This window comes from Lampetra planeri, chromosome 30 (assembly GCF_965212315.1).
Source record: "Lampetra planeri chromosome 30, kcLamPlan1.2.h2, whole genome shotgun sequence".
Classification (NCBI taxonomy): domain Eukaryota; kingdom Metazoa; phylum Chordata; class Hyperoartia; order Petromyzontiformes; family Petromyzontidae; genus Lampetra; species Lampetra planeri.
In genome coordinates, this window is record NC_136136.1 from 2,056,936 (window position 1) to 2,083,449 (window position 26,514).

Consider the following 26,514-nt stretch of genomic DNA (forward strand, 5'->3'; position numbering starts at 1 on the left):
TGCAAAGCATAGCAATGAACAACGTCTAAAGAACTGGCTTAGAGGACTCATGATCAAAACAGGAGCTGGTATTGAGGTGGTTGGGTAATTTATGATTCAGATCACTAAGCTGACACCGCTGTGGGCCTGGATTCAAATCCAGGTTCCTGCGTTCGAATCCAGGTTCTATTTGCCCGTGTGTACACTGCCTTGTGTGTTTAGTTTGTTGTCCTTCACCCGCACCGCCGATGAGCACGGTTTGGCTACGTACGGTGCGAACGAAGTTCAAAATAATACATAAATCAAGTTTTCACTGAGTAGCCAGTTGAACACCAAAACAAACCCATCAAATACAATTCGGTCAGCACCTTAATGTGGTGTACTGCAGCTCTGTGAATTCGACGTCTTGGTTTGATTGCGATACGACGAACAGTCTTTGCAGCGCATTTCAAACACGTGTCCTTCGTTGTGAGTGTATGTCAATGAAGCGACATCAGAAGAAGGCCTGTGACATGACCTTCCACGGAGTTCTCACTGACACAGGGTGGCGCACTTAGATCTGCTAAAGACTCCGGTTGAAGTTTCTTCATCTCACGATGAAGCCTCCCGAGATGCCCTCTCTCGGGGCACTCCGGTGGGCATGAAGGAGGCCTTCTCCTCCACGCTGGTCAGATGTACAGGTCCTTCCGCCAGCACTGGTTACGGCGCCATGGTGGTGGGATGTTAACTACCTCGCCCGGAATGCAGGAGGTCGTGGGTTCGATCCCGATCCTGACGCCTGTGTATTATACGTGTATTTTTGGAGTTTGCACGTTCTCTCCGTGGTCGTGTGGATTTTTGTCGGGGTCCTCCGGTTTTCCCCTCCACATTTAGAATCTATAAATTTGCACACGATGAGCTATAATTTGTGCCCAAGTCGCTTCTGAAAAAAAAGCTGTGTAGTTCAGTGGGCCCTACCTGGTTAAATACAAAAAAATAGTTTAAATAGTTAAATAAATTGCAGGGCTGTACCTGTACAGTTAACCTATTATTTACTTACATATCATTTACATACAAATTTCGCTGTATAAAGATAACAAAGGAGCAGGCTTAACAAGGCAAGGTGTGCACATGTGTGCCCGTATGATTGTGGTCACATTTTGCCAGGGGAATTTTCTTTTCCAATACCGGGTATTTTTAGTCACAGGTGCACTTGATTAAAATTAATTATCCCCCCTGCTGAAACCCCATATGCCCTAATCCACAGATCAGTGTAATGGCCCAGTTACCGTGACCATGCACTTGAGCAAAATCAGATTTCATGCTGTCTGCGAGAGTGGCTGACAATCAGCGGGCACTTTCGCACTTGTAGTAATCAACGTCATTGGCAATACCGGTTGTGTTGTACATGTGTACATGGGCAGTACTTTTGTCCATCCACTGCTGGATAAGGCCCCTACACGCATTGCAGGCCATGGGGGGGGGGGTTATTTGACCATACCGTGGTTAGTGGAGATTGGTTTATGGCGGGTAACATAGACGTGATATCATAGTACAATACAACAATGGATTTTGCTGCACTGCACAAAAGCCACAAAGCAAACTGTGGCTACACATGTGTGTGTGTGGGTGGTGGTCGCCCATCCAAGCACTTGCCAGGCTCCAAGCAGCTGAGCTTCCAAAATATGACAAGATCGGGCGCATTCGGGAAGATTTGGTCGTAGGTAACTTTACAAGATTAAAAATAGCAGTTTCATGAAAAAAATAAAGTTTTAATAATAACAGCGGGAGGTAAATGAGGTACGCGGACCTTTATTCTCACATTACGCGTGGGATATCGAGGTTTATGTTCCAACAGTGGATTATGCAGATGTGTGTCAAACACCCAAACTTGCTGAGCTTGAAATGGTAGTACAGGACAGCTAAGTGGATTATTGACTCCTCCCTGTATGGAAGCTTGCATGTTGTCTCCTTGTGTGTGTATGTGCTTGTTTTTTTCCAGTGGTTATGACACTCCACTATGAACCCGGCCACCCAAGTTCGATTCCCGCTCACGGCCAACACCAGCGGCAATTATCTGAACCGGTCTTCATTGGTGCTCGCCAATAACACTTTCCCCAAATAGTCTATAATATCTATACGGGGGATCTTTGTCTTTGTGGTGCTGGCCACCCAATCTCGTGTCCCGTGCTGGCCTTCATAGGTGCTTGCTAACAGCACTTGCTCAAAAAGCCTATTCAGGCTATAAGGCGGATCTTTGCTTTCCAAATACTCTGGTTTCCTCTACCATGCAAAACAACCTCTTGGAAAAGAGTGTTGAGACTCAGTGAGGCTCTCCTGGATATTAAAGGGCTTTTTCCCCTAACGATGCTGTTAATAGAGCACCAATAGCAGAGGGAGCGAGTGCTGCTTGCTGGTGGAGATATTGGTTTCACTGCCGGGAAATATGTCAGCAGAGGATGTTGGTAAAAATACCTAATGAGCACAGTTAGTGAAGGTCTGTTCCTGCACTAAGTTGGGGATTCTTGTTAATTCCCAATCTAAAGATGAGTTTCTCCTTTACCTATTAGTGGGAGAATTAGTCAATGGAGTTGCACCCAAGGCCCGCATATCATAATAATGAATAATGTTCGTTATTTATCCAGGATAGCCTCACTGAGTTTCAAGTCTTCTTTTCCAGAAGGGTCCTGCACTGGAATGTTTGGTCAATTTCATCGCGATAAGTTTGGTTAGTTTTGTGTGGAAGGCATCTGGGGCACCCAGAGAAATCACGTGTACACAAGCGGGCAACACTCGAAACTTTCACGGATAACTTCGATAATCCGTGGTGGCGAAAGGGGCGGCACGATGGCGAGACGTTAACTTACATCGCCTGGTATACAAGAGGTCATGGGTTCGATCCCGATGCTGACGCCAGTATATTTGGAGTTTCCATGTTCTCCCCGTGGCCGTGTGGAGTTTTCTTGGGGTCCTCCGGTGTTTCTCTCCACGTTTAAAAAGTTGCGTTTGGAGTATTTGGCTGCTATAAATGTCCACATGATAAGCCACTTCGTTGAGCTATCATTTGTGGCCAGGTCGCTTCCGAAAAAAGAGCTACATAGCTCAGTGGGCCTTACCTTGTGGTAATTTTTTTTTACAAAAAATTTAATATAGTTTTAATCCGTCGCTTTGCTGCCATTTCATCTGGCAACCTCGCTGCCCTTGCCTCAAAGCACCTGCTCATTCCCAGGCAGCCTCCCGCCTGAGTAAACTATTCAACGTGGTGATATAATCATAGGCGACTGAAGTAAAATGACATGGTCATCTCAGAAAAGCTATTGAATAATAACTAGAATAATTATATATTTTATGCAATGTATACAGGGTGCAGGTAGGGTTGTTATATTTATTTTAACAAATCGCATAGGGCGATTCTATTTATTGTAACCGATGCTCAAACTGACTTAATTAACATTGATGCACGCATGAATGCTCTTTTTAAAATAAATTTAGAACTTAAATCCGTTCATAAGTGTAATCGTTGAACATTAATCAACTATGTTTCGTTCAAATTTATTTAGGCTTTTTGGTTGAGCCTTATGAACGGATTTGAGGTGACCACATAGGAAGAAGAAAAATGCAAAATCATAATCATGACAGATAAAATATGAACATCAAGAATAAACAATTAATCTGTTTTAATGCCAGCGCTAAAATAAACGAAATAACTTTTGAGCCACCCTCTATAATTTCTTGCATTTCTGGTCCATCTGTCATTGCACAAGCCTCCTCAGCTGGACTGGCATGCTGAGATGATTAGTCAATCGGGCACAGTGGGAGCGTCAATAATTGGACGTTTTGAAATATTCAAACTTTGTGGATTCAAATGTTTTTTTTAAATCCACACAGCTTCCTTGCATTAAGCAGAATTCATTAACCTTTTCAGAAAGTGGGGCTAATTGGAGTTAACCGGGAATCAATTTTGAAGCTAGCGGGTGCTAAGATTGTGCATTATACGCGACATCTAAACTGAGACAGGGCTAATTGATTTGGATAAGTACATGCCGTGCCGCACACGTGTGCGCGCAAGGCGTATGTGTGCAGTGTATTACAATGTCTGTGCTAGGAGAGCTGTGGTTGTTAGTAATTTAGCTTAGTTGCATTGAGAGCGCAAGTGCTCTAACCACCGCGCCACCACTCACCACTTAACAACAGCACGTGACCTCAGCATTTGAAACCGCGTGGCTCCCCAGTGTACGCAAGAATTATGTAATTTCATGACCTTTAATTATTTCTCCACCCAGTCTGGCAGACCGAGGGTTCGGTCCACTACACTGACCATTTCGTTTCATCCCCACCATGTCGAAGGACCACTCTGCAGGCCACAACGCTTCTCTCTCCGCTTCGTCCACTCGCACCGCTTCACGTTAGAATCCTCCAACATCATCGTCCCTTTTCCCCAAGTTCTCATAATAACCTTGCTCCATTCAGGAACGGTTTTTTCCCGTTTGCAAGCCGGTGCAGCGTACATTTTGTGCGGCAAAGGGACAGCTGCTACTGGGGGTCCTCTAGGCTAGACTGCAGCATGACATTGGGATGGTTGTGATGAGATGTGATGTAAGGCTCTTTGAGCTGCTTGGGCATTAAGTGCCCTATAAATGCAAACCCTTGCTCTTAAATATTATATCCACAACCGTGCTTTTTTTTGCCGGCTGCTTGGCTGCCTCTAGGCTCGTGCTCAGCAGCCATTATTTAAAATATAAACAACGGCAGCCAGGGTCGTAATCCACAATGAGCGGCCGTTTTAATAGCGTCCGCCTCTGTCCTCGGCAGGGTTTTACGAGCTGAGCGACGCGGGAACGGGCTCGCTCTCCACCTCCTGCAACTCGGTGTTCAGCGACCTCGTGCCCAGCCCGTGCCTGGGGTCCGCCCGCGGTCTGCCAAGCCTGGGTCCGTCCCGGGGGTCGCCCGCCCAGGGGTCCCCGTGCCTGAGCCAAACGATCACGGAGCTGCAGGCGGCGGCGTCAGAACGGCGGCCGCTGTCTACAGGTAAGCGGTGCCCAGCGGCGCGTTGCAAACGGTCCGACAGAAAACGAACCGCACGACACATCTGAGCGATTGATGGCGCCCGAAATGTGAAATTCCAAGCCGTACGTGTGATTTGTACCCTCCTCCACGTGCAATGGGATTGCTCTTTTAGGTGACCTGAAGAGGCTGGCAGAAGAAGACGCGAACGGTACCTCCACTGCCCCGGACGGGAAGGTCAGGCGCTCGGCTTCGGAGCACGGCTCCGTTCCAGCGCCGCCGCTGCCGCCGCTATCGCCCCCCCGGCTCACCGTCCTGGACTCGGCCGAGCCGGGGGCGCCCTCTGCCCACCCAGCAATGACGCCCGACACCCGGAGCCGCGTCCACGGCACCTCGGAGGACACCACCGAGCGACTCGACGGATTCATCCGGGACCTGATCGAGCGCCGGGGCGACGGACGCCGCTTCAAGTCTCCCGGCAAAGCTCGTCCGATATCGACGACCGCGTCCATCAACGGCGCTGACCGCCACCTCCGGCACGGCAAAGCGCAGCAGTCCGGCGCGTCAAGCGTGCGTGGCGATGCCGCTCTGCCCATTACGAAGCAGCAGCAGCAGCCGACGGCGCAGGAGGCGACGCGCACCGCCCCGTGCGACAACGGCGCGGGCGACGATCGGCGACTGGGCGGCAGCGGCGCAGCCGAGGCAGTCGAAGGCTCGCTCAAGGAACCGAGGGCTCACGTCGCCGATACGATGAAGGTCGGCTGCCTGGCCGCTCCCTTGCCACCGCTGCCGCCGCCACCGCCGCCGCCTCCCGTGATGATGGCGATCCCCGAAGAGCAGCAGCCCCCGAAGGCGGAAAAGATTGTCAAGTTCGCCAAAACGAGCCGCTGCAGGGAGCCTAGCGGGAGGGCCGAGCCGCACGTGAACTCTGAACCCCGGACGGACGAGGGGAAGGGAGGCAGGCAGGCGCCCGCCAAGCGCTGCCGTTTCAGCGAGGACGTGGAGATCATCCGTGACGCCGGCGGGCAGAGGGCGACAGCGGCGGTGGCGGCGACGGTGGCGGGCGGCAAGGCGTGCCGCTCGCAGTCGGACAACAGCATCGTGGGGCGGCATGGACGCAGGACGCAGCCGGCGGGAGAAGCGTCCGGCAGGAGGAAGGACGTCGCGGCCGCGGCGTCCGGAGCGATGGCCGCGGCCGCTGCAGCTGCCACGACCGCCGCGCCGCCCTTGACGGGGACTCCGCAGGTCCAGCAGCGGCAGCGGAGGCTGAGCTCGCACAGGCGCTGGCGGTCGACGGTCGAAATCTGCCAGGGGGCGGCGGAGAGGGGCCTCGGTCTGCCCTCGCCCGCCACGGCCGCCCAGCCGCAGTGGTCAGGCCATGCCGCCGTGGGGCAGGTGGCGACGTCGGTGGCGGCGGCGCAGAGACCGGCGACCGTGGGAGGGCAGGCCGGTGGCTATGGCACGGCCGGTCGGGCGGGCGTCCGTCGAGCATCGCGCCGGGAAGCCGTCTGGCTGCAACAGCAGCAATCGGCAACTCGGCCATTTTCAGCCACAATGGGGGCGGCACGGAGGCCCATGCCGGTGATGGTGCCAGTAGCGCCGGCGGCGGCGGCGGCGGTGGGCGGAGGAGCGCGACACGGATCGCAGCGCCTCGTCGAAAGTGACTCGGAGTACTCAGCTGAGTGCGAGTCGCTCTTCCGCACCAGGTGAGTAGGCGCATTGCTTGGCCATCTGGTGATCTCGGGCACTATGGGGGCGAGGTGTTAACCACCTCACCTGGTATACAGGAGGTCGTGGGTTTGATCCTGACCCTGACGCCTGTTTATTTGGAATTTGCGTGTCTCTCTCTCCGTGGTGGCGTGGTATTTTCTCTGGGTCCTGCAGTTTTTCCTTCCACATTTAGAAACATACATTTGGAGTATTTGGCTGCTGTAAATGTCCATGTGATAAGCCACTTCGTTGAGCTACCATTTGTGGCCAGGTCGCTTCTGAAAAGGAGCTATATAGCTCAGTGGGCCTTGTAAAAGCAAGTAGTTTTTTTGCTATGAAGCATAATTGGCCAAAAATATCCCCTTTTGCATAGGTTTACCTGTTTAGGGCAATTATTCTTATTTTATACTCTCTGGTTCTTTCGGTAAAGTCACGTAGATAGAATACAATTTAATTTTATTATAATTTTTCTATCTACGGGCCTTCACTGAAGGACCCAAATAATGTGAATTCCTGCAGTCACGAAAGCTTTAAGTCAAGATTTAGTCTAATCTTATTGACGAATAATATTTGTCCTGCTCGGGCAACAGTAGAGATTAATTATTGAACATTTCTTGAATTGCCACCTCTTTCTCGGGGGAGTGAGATTGGAGTTTAAATTGAGGGCCCTTATTGAGCGGCCAGAATGGGACCCATGAGGGCTGTTTATTAGGGGGTGCGCGGCATGCGGCTCGATTTCTCCATCGAAATGTTGTGGGTTGCAGCTGCTATCTGCCCTCTGCCCCCAGTGTTCTGCTTTTATATGAGAAAAGTAACCTGATTGTTTAATTCCATTAAAGGTACAGTCGTTTAGAGTCGCCTGTTTCCTCAATCGTAGGACGAGCCAATTGGAATGAAGCAAGTATGAACTCATGAAGGTATCAACACTTTTGTATGAAACGATATAGTCTACATGAGGTTATACTTGGTTGTGCATTGAATCATAGGGTTTGCAAGGGCGAACTGGGAAACACACACTTTAATTGCACAAAAATAGACAGGAAGGGGCAAGGAAATACAGTGCACAACAGATTTGTGCGAAACTAAATTCCGGCAGTTCCGGAAAGAGCAGCACGGTAGGCTACGTACGGTACGAAACAAGTTCAATATAGATATGTAAATATAGTTACGTTGCTGAAACAGTTTCATTGCAATTGCAGATCGGTTTACACAAAATAAATGGTGCGGACCGCCACGATAGATCTGATAAGCAAGCTTTAAACTAAGTGAACATTTATAATATGAGTACCAAAAGGAATGTGTATCCCTTTTCCGCGATGGAGTGTGTCGATCGGCACTGGGTCTGAGTTTTGGTTGAAATGAGTTAAAGCACTCGTGCTTGGAGGCAGAGCAGTGGTGCAGTGATCAGCGCAATACGCTATGAACCCGGCGACCCGAGTTTGATTGCTGGCCACAACTATAGCAACATTGCCCAGTGTGCACCGACCATCTGGAACTCTCCCCCACTGCACGTATGGAGCATCCAAGCACCTCAAAGGTTCGCCTGTGCAGGCCTCGTCCAGGGCCCATTCAGGCCCTCACCCGTCCAGGGCCCTTCCAGGACTTCACCCGCGCTGTAAAAAATAAGCTCTTAAAATAACACAATAGTTACATTGTACGGAATGGCATTATCGGTATACTTGCCAATGAGAAGGAAGCGTTAAGACTGCTCATTTTGTTGTTATTTTATCTGAATGGACCGTAGTGTTCCATCATCGCTATTTATACGCCTTCATAGATGTGAAAGCGGCTATGAATTTTGGATTTTTCATCCATTCCGAGCCCGTCACGGCTGTTGATTCACAGCGCTGCCCAAAGCGGTCGCACAGCCACCGCTGCTGTTCTCGACGCGCCGTCAAATCCCACGCGAAGTGTTGAGACGAGTTACTTGGGTTGCGAAACACGTGAGCTCACGCCGCGCGATGGATACACAAAGCCTCGTTTTAACAGTCAGCCCATTGGTCAAAAGCGTCACTTGGCGAATTCGCTACGACTGAACAACACACTGTTAGTTATTTCACATTAGGGGGCTATTCTTTTCAGAAGGCTACATTTACGTGAAGCATCAATGTTGCCAAGTATGTCTACTTCTATTTTGAAGCCTCTCCTCACACCATCACCAGAACGTAGGTCTTGTGAAGCCACGATCTATCTCGTTCCTGTTCATGAAGTGTATGTATGCATGTTGAACTTATTTTGCACCGTACGTATCCAACCGCGCTAATCGGAGGTGCGGCGGAAGGACAACAAACTAAATCCAAAAAGCAGTTTTAAAGAAATTCGTTTAAAATTTATATTTAAAAAATGCACAGCTCCAATGGCTTCCTAATATCGGAAGGAAGAGCGTTCCAGACGGCCGCAGAAGCTCGCGATGTGGTGACCGTCTTTGTTCGATGGCCGGCCCAAAAAATATATCTGACAGCTCCTTATCTGCAGGAGTCATCCTCACTGTCAGCGCCCGAGTCTACTGTCCATTGTACGACCTCGTGATGTGTCCTGCCCATGCTCACTTATTTCCACTTTTTCAGTCATTCCACAGTAGTTCTTACGCGATCTGCTACGTTCTGAAATGATCCTGTTCAGAACATACCACGTTGTTTGCATTACCAATAGGTGGAGAGGTGGCACAGTGGTTAATGCACTGCTCGATGAACCCGTTGACCTGAATTATATTTTCGGCACGCGGCTAACATCAGTGGCGAGTGATATACGAACCGATCCTGGGCTTCCAGGCTTCACCGAGCCACACTCGTTAGAATATTCTTAGGTTTTTTCGGTAAAGTCACGTAGGTAAAACATCAAAATTAATGAAAATAAAATAAAATAAAAACAAAAATCACGACATCACTTGATGCAGCTAATCTGGCTGTGACGGTCCCACCTGATGACGGAGACTTGTGTTGCCTCCGAAACGTCGTGATTTTTGTTTTTATTTTATTTTATTTTCATTAATTTTGATGTTTTACCTACGTGACTTTACCGAAAAACCTAAGAATATGATTCCTTGCAGTCACGAAAGCTTCAAATCTAGAATTCGTTAGAATGGTGATGTATGATTGAACAACTCACGTGACCAACACGGCATGGAAAATGCCTTGATTAAGCAGTGGATTGATAAAGGTTCTTGTGCAGACTAAAAGGAGAGATACGTCTAATCCTGATCTTCTTTGAAATGCATTTCCTATTGTTTGCTCTGAGTGAAACTTAAGCATATCACAAACCCCCTTTCATCTAACGATTAAGAAAATATTATCAGAGGACACGGTCAGAGATATGGAACCTCAAAAAGTTGTTCTACCACGAGCAACTTCCCACTCGAAAGAACCTCTCTCACAACTCCTAACAGATTTTGATAAGAATAAACATTTTGATTACGAGTCCGAGTTATATTTACGGGGTCGCCTTTTGGCGTTCTCTGATCTAGCACTGGTGAGACAAGGCTGGAAAGAAGTCTGTCTCCGGTGTAGACCAATCAGTTTAAAATACAATTCACATATTAGAGCATTTTTGTTTGCATGTTTTGCCACAAGACTCGATGCGTTGAATGAAGTAGGTTTATATTTGATATTTGAACATCTTAACACCTGTTTCATTGCCAGAAAGGGTGAAGCCTATTCTTATTTTCTGAAACCGAGTTAATTTAAATCAATTCAACTCCGCCCGTAGTCTCACCTCCTCGTGCAAACGCAGCCGTGTAAGGAATCTCCGGCAGCAGAGTGGACACTCTGCCCTTGCGGTAGACGGCCACTGCTCGCTTGGCACTGAACGAAGAAGAAGTAATTTAAACCACGACTCCTAACTCGCATCCCAGTCATCCTCGCTACTGGTGACTTTTGGCTAACCATCGAAGAGAGACGGTCACCGCATCGGTTCGTATATCACTCGCCGCTGATGTTAGCCATGTGCCGAATATAGAATTCAGGTCAACGGGTTCGCAGTGCACTAACCACTGCGCAACCGCTCCACCTATTGGTTAAGTAAACAATGTGGTATTTTCTGAACAGGATAATTTCAGAACGTAGCAGATTTCGTAAGAACTACTGTGGAATGACTGAAAAAGTGGAAATAAGTGGGCATGGGCAGGACACATCACGAGGTCGTACAATGGACAGTAGACTCGAGCGCTGACAGTGAGGATGACTACTGCAGATAAGGAGCTGTCAGATATGTTTTTGGCTGGCCATCGAACAAATACGGTCACCACATCGCGAGCTTTCAGATGCGCTTCTGCGGCCGTCTGGAACGCTCTTCCTTCAGTTATTTGGAAGCCACTGGGAGCTACCCACTTTAAAATCTAAATTGAAAACTCATTTCTTTAGAAGTGCTTTTTGTGCGTTAGTTTGTTGTCTTTCTCCCCGCACATCCGATTAGTACGGTTGGCCACTTACGGTGCGAAAAAAGTTCAACACACGTACACCTATATACATGCCCCCTCCGTCCCCCATCCCCTATCCCCGCAGCTTCGGAGCCACGGGCTCGAGTGACGACGACGACGATGACGACGACCGTGACGAGGAAGACACGGACTGCGACGTTGACGACGCAGAAGACGCCCGTGGCGGCGGCGGCGGCGACACCGTGGGCCCGGCGGACGTCGCCGAAGGGGGCGGCCGCGCGGAGCCCGCCCTCACCGGCTCCACCGCCACGTCCTCCTCCATCTCCTCCTCCTCCTTCTTCTCGTCCTCTTCGTCGTCGTCGTCAGACGGACCCCGCGCCGGCGGCCTCGTGTGGCCCACGTACCGCCAGGGCTGCGGCGGGCGGCCCGGCGGGGGCCCTCCGGGGCCGTCCGGGCAGGGCCCGCAGGCGACGGCCGCGACCGCGGCCGCCACGGCGTCGGCGGCCGCGGCGGCGGCGGCGGCCGCGGCGGCGGCCGAGGGCTGCGTCCCCCAGGCTCAGATCTGCCGCATCAAAGCGTCGCACGCGCTCAAGAAGAAGATCCTGCGCTGCCGCTCGGGGTCACTGAAGCTCATGACCACGGTGTGAGAGTGACGGCGTGTGCGGAGCTCTCGGTCGCGGAGGTCGGCCTCACCGCCGAAAACCCGACGGCCCCGTGCACGGCTCTCGCCCGTCCAAGCGCCGTCCAGGCTCGCGCCTGCTTAGCCTGCGAGGTCAATTCGGAAACGGGCGTGTTCCCGGGGTGATTTGGCCACAAGTTCGAAACAGGTACCCGCGACGACCGGTATCTTAGGTTTAGCCAGGTCCGTCAGTCCAGGTCGGCGAGCCGAAATCTATTTCTGCACCCTTTGTGCCGCATTGTCGAGTTCGCCCCTCGCTATGATTTAGTTGCGTGCCACCTCCTCTGGTCTACACAGCGGCCCGGAAAATATTCAGTGAGAAATTAAACATGGCTTCCTCCCTTATTCCCTCCATCCCTCCCGTGTGAGCCTCATTTTCCTCCCAACTGCTTTGTCCTCTCTTGAGCCAGTTCCCCGTTGCCCTTACCATGATTTTTCTCGTCTCTGCCGCCTCTCCAGAGAGGCCCTTCTAAACCCCTGTCAATCCTTCCATCGTTTGCACGGCCAGCTTCCCATACCCTAGCTCTGGCCCGAACTCGTTCCTGTTTGTGGTCCAGCGGTAGATTCCCATTCTCAAACCGAGGCCCTTCGTAACGCCATCGTCTTCCCCATAGATTTGCTTCATTACAATGTTGTCCATTGTAAATCCCCATACTTTTTCTGCAGAGCCGGTTTTTCCTACCCTATCGTGAATGCTTAAATTATTATTTACGTGTTCATTATTTAAGCCCCTCTGATTATCACGGTTGGCTACATACGGTGTTGAAGAAGTTCAACATACATGCATACATTATTAATAATTATCTTCACATGTACCACCCCTCATGCGAACATTACCCACTCTCAATACCATCCTTATATCTGCATCTGCCTCCCTGTACCCTCACCCTAACCCTCGAAATCTTCTCCAGATGCAGTTCGTTCAACGCTATCTCCATCCCTTCTCACGTTCGATTATTTTCTCTTTAATCGCGGCCGCCCGTAATCCCACCCGAACCCTGCCGACAATCTTCAAGTTGCATCTCGCCACGGCTCTGAACTCCCAACCCTTGCCAACTCCATCCTTCTCGCCAGATCCATTTCCCTTCGACCCGCGCCCCGACCCCAAGCCTCGAGCCAGGGCCGAGTGTGGGAGCTGCCTCGAGAGAAGCAGGAATCTCTTTGTTTACGAGCAGAGCGGAGCGCCGGGGCAGCGGCGTGGAGGTGCAGGCACGGAGGGAGTCTCGTGGGAATCGGGAGGTGAAGGGGGTTACATTTTGCTCTCCGTGGTGATGAAAGTAAGGAGGCCAGGCAAAGAGAAAGAGGGGGGGGGGGGGAGACAGAGAGCGTAATTTTACATCTGAGAACATCTCTCACACGTTAATTGCCTTGCTTTGCCATAACTCACGCACGCTCACCACCCGCCTGTGAGTGATAGAGCAACATCATCTTTTGACGGAGCGGTTCGCGCTCGGTTCCGTGAACGCTCATTCAAATATAGAACGTCCATCCGCCACATCCCCCCCCTCCTCTCCCCACCACCACCCCCGCCCATGCTATAAAGCTTGCAAGCACTTTACACACATATACACGCTCTGGAAGTGAAGCTAAATAAATAAATTAGTGTGACCTTTCAGGGCGATGGAATGTGGACCTCCCCATTTTTCTCCAGCTCTGCGCAGATGTACCCCCAAAATCCCCTGGTGGATGTAGCACACGGTAAAGCAGAAACAGAAAAGGGAAATCTAAAATGACACGGACGGAGAGAAAATACACAGGAACCGATCTCTCTCTCTCTCTCTTTGGCCCATGACCCTGCGTTACTGCGACTGGCACGTGATTATACACACTCGGCCCTGGTGTGTGCGCGTGCGCGCCGTGAAAAACAAAAACGCGTTACGCTTCATGAGTTGTGACGGTCCTCGTATTGGGCGGCTCGGCGGATGAATGAGCGGCTCGCGGATCGGAAAGGTTGCGAGTTCAAATCCCGGCTTAAGGGTTCACTTGACCCATCATCGCACGGGCGGGAGGGTCCATAAAATACGGTAACACCTCGTGGGAAAGTCCACAGCGATTTCCCTCTGGATAGACTTTCCCCCGCCAAGGGACGGAGGAATTTCCACCACTGTCCCAGGGCTGGAAACGGGATATAACCACCGATGCGTCAATTCTCATCTTGAGCAAGAACTCACGTTGACTTCATCCGCTTTTGGCCACTGCCTTTGTGTTTTTGTTATTATTGAGACCGGCACCGTGGTGATGTCCACCGCGCCGGGCATACGTTGCTCCACGTAAACGCGCTTGCTGCGTTCCGTGAAATTGTGACGGTGGTGCTCGTGGGCTGCAAAAGCTCGTTGCATTGTTCGCGAGAGCGTGTGCGCGCTTCACGACGGACGGGTCTTGCAGTCGGAGGCTTTTTTGGCACTTAAATAACTAAATGATTGGTTTCCAGCCGCTGCCCGTGTCTGGCGATGTCGTAGCCACAGCGCGCGTGTGGTTGCCGCCAATCGCACGTTTTGCCGCGTGCTCGGCTTGACATGAATACGTGATTATTATAATTTTTTTTATTTTTGACTTAATTTATTTACAACAAAAATTAGGACAGATAAAACGCATGTTGGTGTAAACACCGTCTCGGGCAGTTGAAACCTGCCCCGGGTGGCTTGGCTTAGGAAAGAATGATTGCTGATGTGCCATTAGGATGTGTCAGCGCCTGGAAACGATTTGGAGATTCAGGTGGCAAGTGGCCATGGAGTCATCACGTTCAGTAGCCAAGGGTGCCCGCAGTGCTTTCCAGCTATCAAGTGTACAGGCGGTGCAACTGCACCGGGAGGGGGTGGGGAGGCAGGCTACGTCACTGCTTGCACCAGGGCCATGCTCACCACGCTACAGCGCTGTGCCTGACGATTATCATCACACTCACAGTGCTCGATGAAGCGTTTCTGTATGTCATCATGAATACACTCTTCCTTCCGATATTAGGAAGCCGCCGGAGCTATGCACTTTTAAATAATCTGCATTGAAAACTCATTTTTTTCTAACTACTTTGTGTGTTTAGATTGTTGTACTTCCGCCGCACCTCCGATTAGCACGCTTGGCTACGTACGGCGCGAAAGAAGTTCAACATGCATAGAAACCTGGGTTCGCGTGACACGCGTTATTGCCGTGGGCCGCGTTCGCACGCCGCTCCAATACCGCGTCTGCCATCGCCAGCGAGCAGCACACGAGAGGAGCGACTTCCGCGGGCCGGAACTCGGCGGCGACGTGGTGAGGGCACACGTCAACTGTGAGCAGCTGATCTGGTCAAGGAGCATCAACCATCGTCACGCGAGCCCCGGCGGTCATCCTCGCAGCAACAGCGGCTCTTGGCCGGCCATCGAACAAAGACGGTCGCCGCATCGCGCGCTTTCAGACGCGCTTCCGCGGCCGTCTGGAACGCTCTTCCTTCCGATATCAGGAAGCCATTGAGGCGATGCACTTTTAAATCATCGTCTAGATTGATAACTCATTTCTTTAGAACTGCTTTTTTTGCGTTTAGTTTGCCGTCCTTCCCCCTGCACCTCCGATTAGCGCGGTTGGCCACGTACGGTGGCGAATAAGTTCAACGTGTACACACACACACATCTTTGCAACCCGCTGCGGAGAATAGGAAACAAAGCAAACTCGCTCCAAACAGACGGATGCCGACGCTCTCGTGTATCGCCGGGGTACAGAAGCGTTGAGCTCGTAAGCGGCTGCGTGCCCCGGCCTCGCTGGACAGCGCCTGCGTCGCTTGGATGTGCGGGGAGGTTTTCATTCGGCGCATCCCTCCCGCGAGCGGCGAGCGGTGTGGGGGCGCCTCGCTCGGGAGACGGAGCAGACGTCCGCCGGTGGAGTGCAGCCACTGTGACCACCCCCCACCCCATCCCCTTTCGCGTGAGCGCAACGCAGCTGTCTGTCTCCGCCGGCTGCGTGACGGCTGCTGTTGGTGGTGGTGTTGGTGGTGTTGCGTTTGGGTGGGAATTCCGCTGCCCGCTTGCCACATTGTTTGTTGCTGCATTCGTTTCCACCCTCCGCTAATTACGCGCGTTTCCGTACGTTTACACTTAATTGCATGGATTTAAGTGTTTGTTTTAGTCCCATTGTGTGTGCTTGTTGGTCAACGGTATGCAGCAATGCTGTTGCTGATGCTGCACTTGCACAGTTTGTTTTGTACTGGGCCAGTGTTTTGTTTGTGTGTTTTGTCTGTTGAGTTTCCGTACCTGGGCAATGTGCTTATGACCTGTGCTGGTTTGGCAATGGAGGTTTTACTTAGTTGAGCGGCGTTCTCTTTTATATCTGCTGCCTAAACGCCGCATGGAAGCTGCCTGGTCTATCGCTCCATATGAAGCTCCGGGTCTTCTCGATCACAGTTATGCCCTTCCCTTTCTCTACGCTTGCGAAACGTGGAACCCTCTAAATGAACATCAGCGCCGGTTCAAACCAAAAAGGCTGGCCTGCCTATGATCCCTCCTAGGTTTAACAATACTGGATTTTACGAGGATTTCACAGATCTTTGAAAGGTTTCGACACAGTCCCATCAGTAAGCTCCCCTGGCAGGCGAGGCTGCGTTGGCAGTGTCATGTAACCCGCATGCTCAGCAAACGCATACCCAAGCACCTTCTGTTTGATTGGATGGAGGGGTGGGGGGGGGGGTAAGTGGGCTCGGCATGAACTGGAGAAAAGATTGGCTGATGTGGTACATACTTCTCAATGGCTGATACCAGCGGTGCCAAGATCGGTCTCTTGGGGGAAGAGGCTCGTGAAGGATGCTTCTTGGAAGTTGGAGGCAGTCGCCCTCCAGCAACAACGGAGGGTGGATGAGCGACGCTTGCAACAACGAGCGGAGCGAGGAACACGTTGCGTCTAAGACCGCATGCCTGTCAACCCACCACGGTTTACTACCCCGTGTTCTTGTAGAGGGAAATTGAGTTTTCAGGTCCATACGGTGTACAGCCGTTTCAATAGGTCAATAAAAAATGGTCTATTTGTGTTTCTCCCTTGTGATGGGACTCTGTAGGATGAACGTTGAGATGTATGAGGGGCAAGGGGTGACCACTAAGGTCTGAATTGGTCTGTAATCAGGTAGCCACTGATAAGGGGTTGACAGGTATGAGACCGTGGTCCGTTCCGTGACCTAACAGCGATCTTTTGACACTTCACGTACCCTTCAAGTGCACCTAGCTTGGCACAAGTGCTGTGGTGATGCCACCACCACTTCGGGGCGAATGGCGGTTGCTGTTGCAGCAGTAGTAGTCGTAGTGTATGTTTTGGGGGAGAGGCGGCAAGGCGGTTAGTGATTGACGATACAAAGAAAAGTAATCCGGGTTTGATTCCTAGCCATAAACAACGATCGTTGGAAATTGGAATCTGTACCTGGTCACGACTTCTCCTCGGTCAACTCAGCCTAAAATGTACAGTATACCTTGTGGTGTGTGTGCGGCCCGGGGTGGTGTCGGCCACACCACCCTCTCGTGAACTGTGCTGGCCTTAATATGTGCTCGCTACCAGCACTTGCCTCAACAGTCTGTGAGGCTATATTGAGATCTTTATATTTGTTTGCACATGTGTACGTATTATGCGGTTAATATGTGTGTGTGAGAGCGAGAAATGCAGAGTGCTCATATTCCTGTTCGTCAGTGAAGGGTGCAGCAGTGAGCTGTTGATATAAAAATGAGCACACGTGCAGCAGATGTGTCAACACTGGTGCATGGGAGAGACAAAGGAAGGCCATGGGTGGGATAACGGTGCTAGCTCCTCTGCCAACGTCACGTGCCGTGCCAGATGAAACGGTTGCTTGCTAACAACCCGCGCCCTCCCGCAAGAATATTCAACTTTCTTTATTTTATGTTTAACAGGCAAGGCCCACTGAGTTGTATAACTCGTTCTCAGAAGCGACCTTGCCACAAATGATAGCTCAACGAAGTGGCTTATCATGTGGAAATTTATAGCAGCCAAATATTCTCAACGCATGTTGATTCTGTATGTGGAAGGAAAAACCGGAGGATTCGGAGAAAAAACCACGTGACCACAGGGAGAACATGCAAACTCCAAATATACAACAGGCGACAGGGTCGGGTTCGAACCCACGACCTCCTGTATACCGGGCGAGGTAGTTAACATCTCGCCACCGTGCCGCCGAATTTTGTATTCGTGCGAGCGTAAAAAAACTAAAAAAAATTACAACCTTGCAATCCTGAATCAGTGGCCAGGGTCTCGTGGGTATTTCAACTTGGATCACAACGCTAGCAGGCTGTTGTGGAGCTGCTTGCCTGCCTTCAACTTTCCTGGGTTCCGGCCACTGGCGCGCAATAGCGTAGCATGACCTTACTTTAAAGGGTGAAGTGGGGAGGGGGGACGGGAGAATATTTTAAAACTGTGTAAACGCGAAACACAACCAAGAACGACGATACGATCCGCAATTTTCCTACCGCGCACTCTGCTCCGGCTCTTCTTCGCCCTCGCTGCGGACACACGAGGAAGATTGCTGCGACGTCCGTCACATAATTGTAATGTCATCATTTAGAAGGGTTTGGTGGAGGGGTTGGTGGTGGTGGTGGGCGGGGGGGGGGAGTGCGGCTGAGTTGTCAGCCAGCAGGAGGGGGGTAGTGGGGATCTCAGCTCCCTCCTCAAGTCATCCCCCCCCCGATCCCGACGCTACGGGGCTGCTGCTGCTGAGCGGCCTGCCGTACCACCCTGCTGGGTCGTGTCCTGTCCCGGTTGCGTTGGTCGCGCTCCGACCGTGTGCGTGGTTTTTGTTGTTGTTGTTGTTGCGAAACGGCGCTCTCTGTGTGCGGAATCGCGAGTTGTTGTGCGGTCTCCCGCTGTCTGCGTGCTTCGCTCCCCACCCCCCCCCCCCCACTAATTTGACTTAGAGGCTGCACTTGGCTCGCGAACACACTGTTGCAAATTGGCGGAAAGTGGCGGAATGGAATGAATGGCCCACATGGCCCATATTTGCCCGACCCTTACCAAGTAGACCAATGGTGGGGCTGGCTGCTGTGTACGCGGGGCATGGATTTTAGAGGATTGGAATTGCATGGAACGGCATGAGATGCTGTCGTGACTCCAACTACGTGGACTCCATAGCTGTGTTTTATTGTCACGGGCAGTTTCTGGTGCCGAGTGCGAGTTTACTTTGATTTGTGGAGGTGCTTTAATGAAGACTCCAGATTCCGGTTGATTCCATTCCAGATTTTGAATACGTTTTTCACCACACGTGGTCGACAGTCCCAATCGAGATTTACATCGAATTTTAGCAGCGCCACAAGTAAATCTCCTGACTGAGTTATACAGGACTTGGCCAATATTTCAACCTTTTTAGTGGGCTATGCTGTCTCGCTGACCTGGAATCTGGTAATGCCACGGCCTTTTAAATAATTTTGTAAAAAAAAACATACAAAAATGTATGCATGATTACAAAGTGTACGAATTGCAGACACTTTTTTTCCATTTTTAATGTCGCTAATATTGGGTTCGGGAATATTTTTCAAATTTTCTTTGAGGCTAATATTTCCTTATGTCAACATAATGGCTACATCGTTCATCCGTGGTCTGCGTATTATATGCTCACGTCGCGCTGTGTGAATGTCACTTCCATATACGAATGTACCCCATTGCCACGCGGTGAGTTGCCACTGTTACAACGCTGTACATAGAGAAGCACATTTCACGTACGAGAATGTTGGTAACACCGTGGACGGAGGAGTTGCGCGATCGATGATCGATGGCGTATTTGACAGAAATGCTATGTTATACACGGTAGTTTTTAATCTTAATGGAATGGTCATAATGTCATGCTTGTCTGCGTCAATGGCGCGCGTGCTCATGTCGGTGGGATGCTTGTGTTTAAGGTTGGCGTATATGCAGTAGATTTCTAAATGACTGTGTATTCATTTACCCATGTATTTCTTTTTCTTTGTGAAGAGTCATAGCCATTAAAATGTGCAACGAAAATCTCCCTGGCTTAGGAATTGGCCGAGAGATTTCAAATAAAAAAGAGAGATCGTCTTTGTGTGATTTTGTGATTGTGTGTGTGTGTGTGCGCGCGTGTGTTTCAATTATATGATTGTGCCATTCTGTTGAGTGTATAGGGCTAGCTTGTGGGGAGCGGCTAGCGCTGCGCTGCACTATGAACCCGGACAGCCTAGCTCGATTTCCGCTCACGGTCAACACCAGTGACTATTATCTGAACTGGTTCTGGGCTTCCCCTAGGTTGACTCAACCTCAAATGAGTACGGTACCTAAACATCGCCACTGTGGAGACAAAGTCGGCCGGGCGTGGTGCTGGCCACCCACCCACTCGTGTGTCGTGCCGGCCTTCATAGGTGCACGCGAACAGCACTTGTCCTAAAAGTCTGTTAAAGGCTATAAGGTGGATCTTTGTCTTTGTGTGTCGTTGTGTTCGTACGCACACACAATCAATACCATGCCCAGCTACGGAGATATGCATTTGCTTTTTTTTTTAAACGTGAACCCACCTGGCTAGATATTCTGGTCGTGGTCGTACACGCGCTCAGATTTGAAACCCACTCGGTGCCTGCCCTCTCTGAGGGTCGCAACCCCGCAAATGTGTGCGTGCGCATCGGCCATGAAATATTCACCCAATGCTTGATGGAACAAACATAGGTTGCTCCTTCAAGCATCCAACACACGTATATCCGTATACATGAATACGTATTCTTATATAGTTTCGAGTGGGGTTTTTTTTTTGTGTGCACGCAATTATAGTGTTGAGAAGTAAGTGGTTCCTTACAAAGAGGAAACATCATTGCAAACGTGAGGCAGCCGAGCCAATGGTGCATTAGTAATTCATTTCATTCGTCTTATCTTGGTCATCGCCCACTACGCAGATCCTCTCTCTGTGCTGAACCCGCAGTGAGAACCAAGAGTCCCTGCTTATGCTGCTGCTGCATCAGCATTTATTATCTATCACCATCACATTCACATTCAGAGCACGTCCGCGTATTGTGTTGCGCGCTCTGCGTTGCGCTGCCTGTGTGCTGCAGGTTTTCGCTGAAGAAGGGCTGTTGGCTAAAACGTCGAATGGGGGGCATTTTCGGTCGCTTAAAAAAACATCATACGTGATATCATGTATATGCAATTGACATTGTATACGTAGTTAATACACCAGATGTACATATTTATTGAGAATGACTAAATTATGGGGGAAAAAATCACAGGAATCAATTGTTATAATTGTCATCATTGTTCGCATTGTCTTAATGATGATGTCCGCAGCAAGTCTCAATGCACAGCCTCCAGGCTTGGTCAAATCACGGGAGGGCCCCATACACAACTTCAGCAGCTTTCATTCTTGTGCATTTGATTATTATTTTTGTAAATATTAATTGTATATATTCCGCGCTCACACACGCGTTTGCGGATTTTTTTTTGCTGTTCGCGCATTTGTTGAGGGCTTATCTAATTCTTGCGGGGCCACAATCTGCTGAGGCGTTGCTTTGTGCGTGTGTGCGAACAACCCCCTCCCATCACCGTCAGTTGTCACCAACTGACGCGAGAGAGAGAAAAAAAAAGACACCGCACCCCCAGCAGTCACCAGGGGATGGTGGTGACTTCCACTCAAGGCCGTTACAAATCCTAGGAAGCGCTCACAACAGTTCCCCACCACCCACTGCTTCTATTTATTACATAGCCCACTCCCCATCAGCCCCGCACCTTCAATTATGATACACCTTACACATCACGTGACAACAAATTGAGATTAAAACCAACAACAACAAAAAAACACCCCAACTATATCTCGCCAGTTTATTTTGACAAAGTTTGGTGGTGTTCATTCAGACGCTGTCTTCCCGACAGACCTGCTCTTCACCTGAGGACGGCTGCTTGCGTTGTGGCCGAAACGTCGTGAGAATTGTTTAATTATGTTTTATTTTGTATTATTTTATTATTTCCCTTCTACGTGACTTTACCGAAAGAACCAAGAAGATGAATCCCTGCAGTCACGAAAGCTTTACATCGAAATTTATTTTGACAACTTTACTCAAATCCAAGAAAGTGCACGCCGCAGATGGAGTTTGCGATCCATTGCACGGTGTGTCCTGCTTTCGGAGCCCGCCCGATGTGCCATCAGCGCGGGTCGTGGTTCATCCGCACGGCGCGTGTGGGTGCATTACATCACCTCGTAATGCCAGACGCAATGCAGAAATCACATCTTCCCTTCAGCACCCCCCACCACACTCCGATTTCCCCCACCCCCTCGCACCCCCACTGCCAGCCCTTCTCTCCACACACTGCAGTCACCAGCTGTGAACTGTGCAAAAGAGTGTCAGCCCTAACCATGACTGATGGTCCCTGGAATGTCTTCACACATTTAACCCAATATCCATTTTCCTCTTCCTATGCCGGGGATTAATTCAACTGGAAGCTGAAAATTTCCCTTTTGTCGAGCGATTTCTCCCCTCCCTCTGCTTAATTTGCCAGTTGATGCATTGGAGAAGCGCCATAAAACCGGTACGTGGAGGTCACAAAAACCGCAGGGTGTTTTCTCTTTTTGCATCGGCAGCTATTCCTTACACACACACAATAACCCCCCCCCCCACACAACACAGTGTTAAAACTTAAGCCTATTCTTTCCGCAGTGAAATTCGAGCATTACCACATTGTAATCCTCCTGTATCTGCCCCCTTTTATATGCATCCCGCGAAGGCCGACAGCGGCGTTTAACACCGCGAGCTCGTGGCGGCGGAGGCGGCGTTTAAAAGGCATCTCCTTGAGTCACCCAGGCAGGGCTTCCCTCCAGCCACGGCCAACGTTCGCTTCTGCCGCTCAACGTGAGACGAAAGTTTTGCAAACGCGTCAAAGGTGCAGCCCTGCAATGAGCTTGCTCAAGCCACTGCTGGAGGAAAACCCTCGACGAGAAGGAGCTCAAAGGAGCCTCTCTCTAGGTCAGTGTTCTTCACTAACTTTCAGAGGGGGGCGCGCGGGGCACTTTCGTCGATAAGACATCGTCAGTGCGAGACCCGTCGCACATTTTAAACCGTTGGGGGTTTGGCAGCACGATGATAATGGGGGGGCGGGGGTGTCACGTGTTGTGTATTGTCGGGGGGCGCACGAAAGGCCACCAGGGGCCGCCAGTGGCCCACGGGCCTTGCAATTGTAGTGACCTCTGACACGGACTGTTGAGGGTTTATACTCTTTGGTTCTTTTGGTAAAGTCACGTCGGGAAAAAAGAAAACAAAATTAATTTTACCGACTTTACCGAAAGAACCAAAGAGTATGGATCCCTGCAGTCACGAAATCTTCAAATCTAGATTGTTTGAGGGTTTATTTATTGCAACTTTAATTTGACGTAAGACTGCGCGTCGCGAGATAGCGGCGACGTGGAGACAGTAACGACGTGAAGAGAGCCGACGACGGCTCAAAACCCCAAACCAAACAGCCCCGAACCTCGCTCCTCCCCCCTTTGTATTCCCGGCGTGGCCCTCCTATCTCCTTGGCGAGTTCCCGAACCTTCCAGAAGCTTGCCGACACACTGTCTTTACACAATGAAGAGCATTGCCCTAAAGGGTCTTTTTTTGGCTATTCTTCCACACTGATCTTGGAAGAGATAAGAGCGGCCTCGCTTGACCCTACCACAACGCGGCCTGCCGATCGACGAACTCTTTTGCCCATTCATACTTCTGGATCTGACACAAGTCGCATGGGGATTTCAGAACTCTGGCCATTTCAACCCCCGCCCCGTGGGGTCGAACCGGCGACCCCCCCCGGATTGCAAATCCACAGTGCGCCAACCCATCGCACCACGGCAGCTTCCCCTTGAAATGGTCCCTCGAAACACCGAGCCAAGAGTGTCGGTCGGCTCAACCGAGCAATGGATCCAGGGTTCATATTCCTCCAGCGGCCACGAGAGAGTGGTGGAAATTCCACATTCTAACAATGATGACATGCCCACACTGTTAACCTGAATGTCAAATATCGATACCCCCGTGAACGCCCTTTTAAAAGATAAATCTAATACATGTTTTTGGTTGATATGCCTTTAATTTAAATGCTACCCCCCCCCCCATATCTATTATGCACCGTTCAACTGCTGCTGCGACCGCCACAGCAGAAACACACGTATACAACAGTGTAGGCTTTGCACTTAAAACACACATTTCCAACGCATGTCTTTGTTATGATCAAATAGCTCGTTGGGCACGACACGGCATGCTAATGTGTAAAACAGGAATGGAATTTACTGGCACGGCGGAACAAACGGCTGAAACATGACAATCCCTCGTCTTGTTGTGTTTTTTCAGCTTTATAAGCTACAAGGAGCTCATATCATCAGTCTTTATGAGTAACCCGTAACTCACCCATTGTGCGGTGGGAGGGAAATGTATACAAGAAGAGCAGTGTTACATACATTTCACCAAACTAGGACCACTGGAAATTCTGGAAAGAAAATGTTTTGTTTAAAGTTTATTTTTTAGTTTTGTTTACAAATGTTATTTTCTCTTTCAAAAGTTCAGCGACTCACGCGGCTCAATGTTACCGCTGCCGTGTCGTGCCAAGGTGCCGTGCCTCTTATCAGATTGGAAAGGAAAGGTGAAGTTAAATGTGTGAGCTTGTGTGCGGATGTCTGCAGGCCAAACATAATAACTCTACCAGACCACTGTCCCTCCCGGACCTGTTGTTAAAGGGAACAGTAATGGTTTCTGACATTAGCAGAGCCTGCTACTGTATTATAAGTGTGCAAGCAATAAGCAGCACGCCACTCATATACACGACGTCTACCATCGTGCCTATCGCGTGATTTCTTCATGGACCCACAGAAGTGATCACCAGGTTTGTGAGCGGTAGGATACGAGACAATATTCAATTGTCCACATGACAAAAACTGCTCCGATTACTATAACTATTGTTCAAATGAAATATTTAATATTTTTGTTCGGGCGCAGGTGGGGTGGCCATGACTAAATCACCCGGAACACTGATGATCTTCTCAGATTGTAGAAGCTAAGCAGAGTTGTTATTAGTCGTGAGCGAGAATCGAACTTGAGGATGTCCTGTTCGTAGTGCGGTGTGCCAACTACTGGACTACGCGTACCGTAATTGAGTTTGTACACACACAAAGACAGAGATCCCCCGTGTAGCCTTAACAGACTGTTGGGGCAAGTGCTGTTATCGAGCACCTCTAAAGGTCGGCACGGTACACGAGGGGGTGGGTGGACAGTACCACGCCCGGCCGCCTTTGTCTCCCAAGTGGCGATGTTTACACATCGCACCAGGTACTCATTTGAGGCTGAGTCGACCTAGGGGAGGCCCAGGACCGGTTCAGATAATCGTCACTGGTGTTGGCCGTGAGCGGGAATCGAACCTGGGTTGCCAGGTTCGTAGCGCAGCGCGTTAACCGCTACACTACCGCTCCCCACACACAGACACACACATACACACAATACATACACACACATACATATACAAACACACGCACATATATACACACACACATACGTGCGTTAACATCCGCACGCTGGCTTGGCTCACGTTTGTTGGTCACATACATGAGACGTGCATATGCAAACCGTGCGATTTCGCGCAAGAGGCCGTCACTATTGATTGCTAAGGCACGTTTTACTTAAAATTAACACTGAGGTCATGATACATATATTTATATATTTCCCTGAGCGCTAAACTTCTCAAGGCAATTAATTAATTCGCGTGAAAGAGTTAAGGTACAGAGCCCTAAATGTGCTTACTCAGGCTAATCCTTGCGTAAGGGCCTCCACTCGAAGGAGATCTAGAGCGCCTCCTCTCGATTGTATTTGGCCTACTCTTCCACCACGGCTGGACATCTCTATGCCGAGTCAAGAGTTTCGGCCTGAGCTCGGACAGGGCCCCGAGACAGTGGTGGGAATGTCCACATTCTCGTGGCAAGGCCAGTCTCTGCATAGCACGAACACTGACATTGCACACAACGGTACTAATTTATCCCCCCCTGCCCTCTGGGGAGGTGATTGGCTGAGTCAGCCCCCAACCAATTATTGAACTCACAACTTTCCGAATGTGAGATGAGGGCTTTGCCAAGTGTACTGCGTGGCTGGGTCATTAATCAACAGCGCGTATATGTATTACATATAGCATATATATAACGTTACGTGTAACGTATACAACGTGCACACACGAATTTTCCATTTTAAGCCTCTAAATCCCTTGGCTAGGGGCTATGGGGAAGCTTCGCAATTTCTTTCCAGCAGACCATCCTGCTCGCAATGAAACGAAATTAAGAGACTCTGTTGGCAGCGGCGCACAAGCACCGAAACAGAGACAAACTGGTAAGCCCAGCGCACCAAGGGAGCCTCGAAGTCAACGTTTGCTTTAACGCGCGGGCACGAAACGTAACTCAAGCACAATGTCGTTGTCATTCGTTGGCGAACCTTTGCCCACAAACGATACAAATGTGGACGAAAGAACGGCCGGGCTTTTTGGAAAGCATGTTGGCAATTCATAATAGAAGTTTTTTGGGGGGTTAGATCGCGTAAATATATAAATGTGTCGTTAAAACCCGCCACCACCCGGCACAGCCAACTAGTGAGGGTTGTCACGTAAACAGAACGTGCCAATTCTTCACTAGTACAGCACTAGTGTATAGTAGTGTAGTGTATAGTGTATAGTAGTGTATAGTGTAGTGTATAGTAGTGTATTGTAGTGTATAGTGTAGTGTATAGTAGTGTAGTGTATAGTGTAGTGTATAGTGTAGTATACTAGTACAGCACCACCGGTGTGCTGGAGAGCCAAGCCACAACATTTACAATCTGAGTACGACGTTTCGCCAGTAATTACC

General features: G+C 50.1%; 1 protein-coding gene across 1 annotated transcript in view; it reads left to right on the plus strand.

Moving 5' to 3' along the window:
* LOC144728732 (uncharacterized) overlaps positions 1-15,594 on the plus strand; it is a 29,511-nt gene extending 13,917 nt beyond the window's left edge. The window contains exons 3-7 of the mRNA XM_078608339.1: positions 4,771-4,986; positions 5,138-6,668; positions 11,172-11,688; positions 14,919-14,972; positions 15,466-15,594. Coding sequence (XP_078464465.1) covers positions 4,771-4,986; positions 5,138-6,668; positions 11,172-11,688; positions 14,919-14,972; positions 15,466-15,594 — 2,447 coding nt within the window. The remainder of the gene's footprint in view (positions 1-4,770; positions 4,987-5,137; positions 6,669-11,171; positions 11,689-14,918; positions 14,973-15,465) is intronic.
* Positions 15,595-26,514: the final 10,920 nt, after the last annotated feature.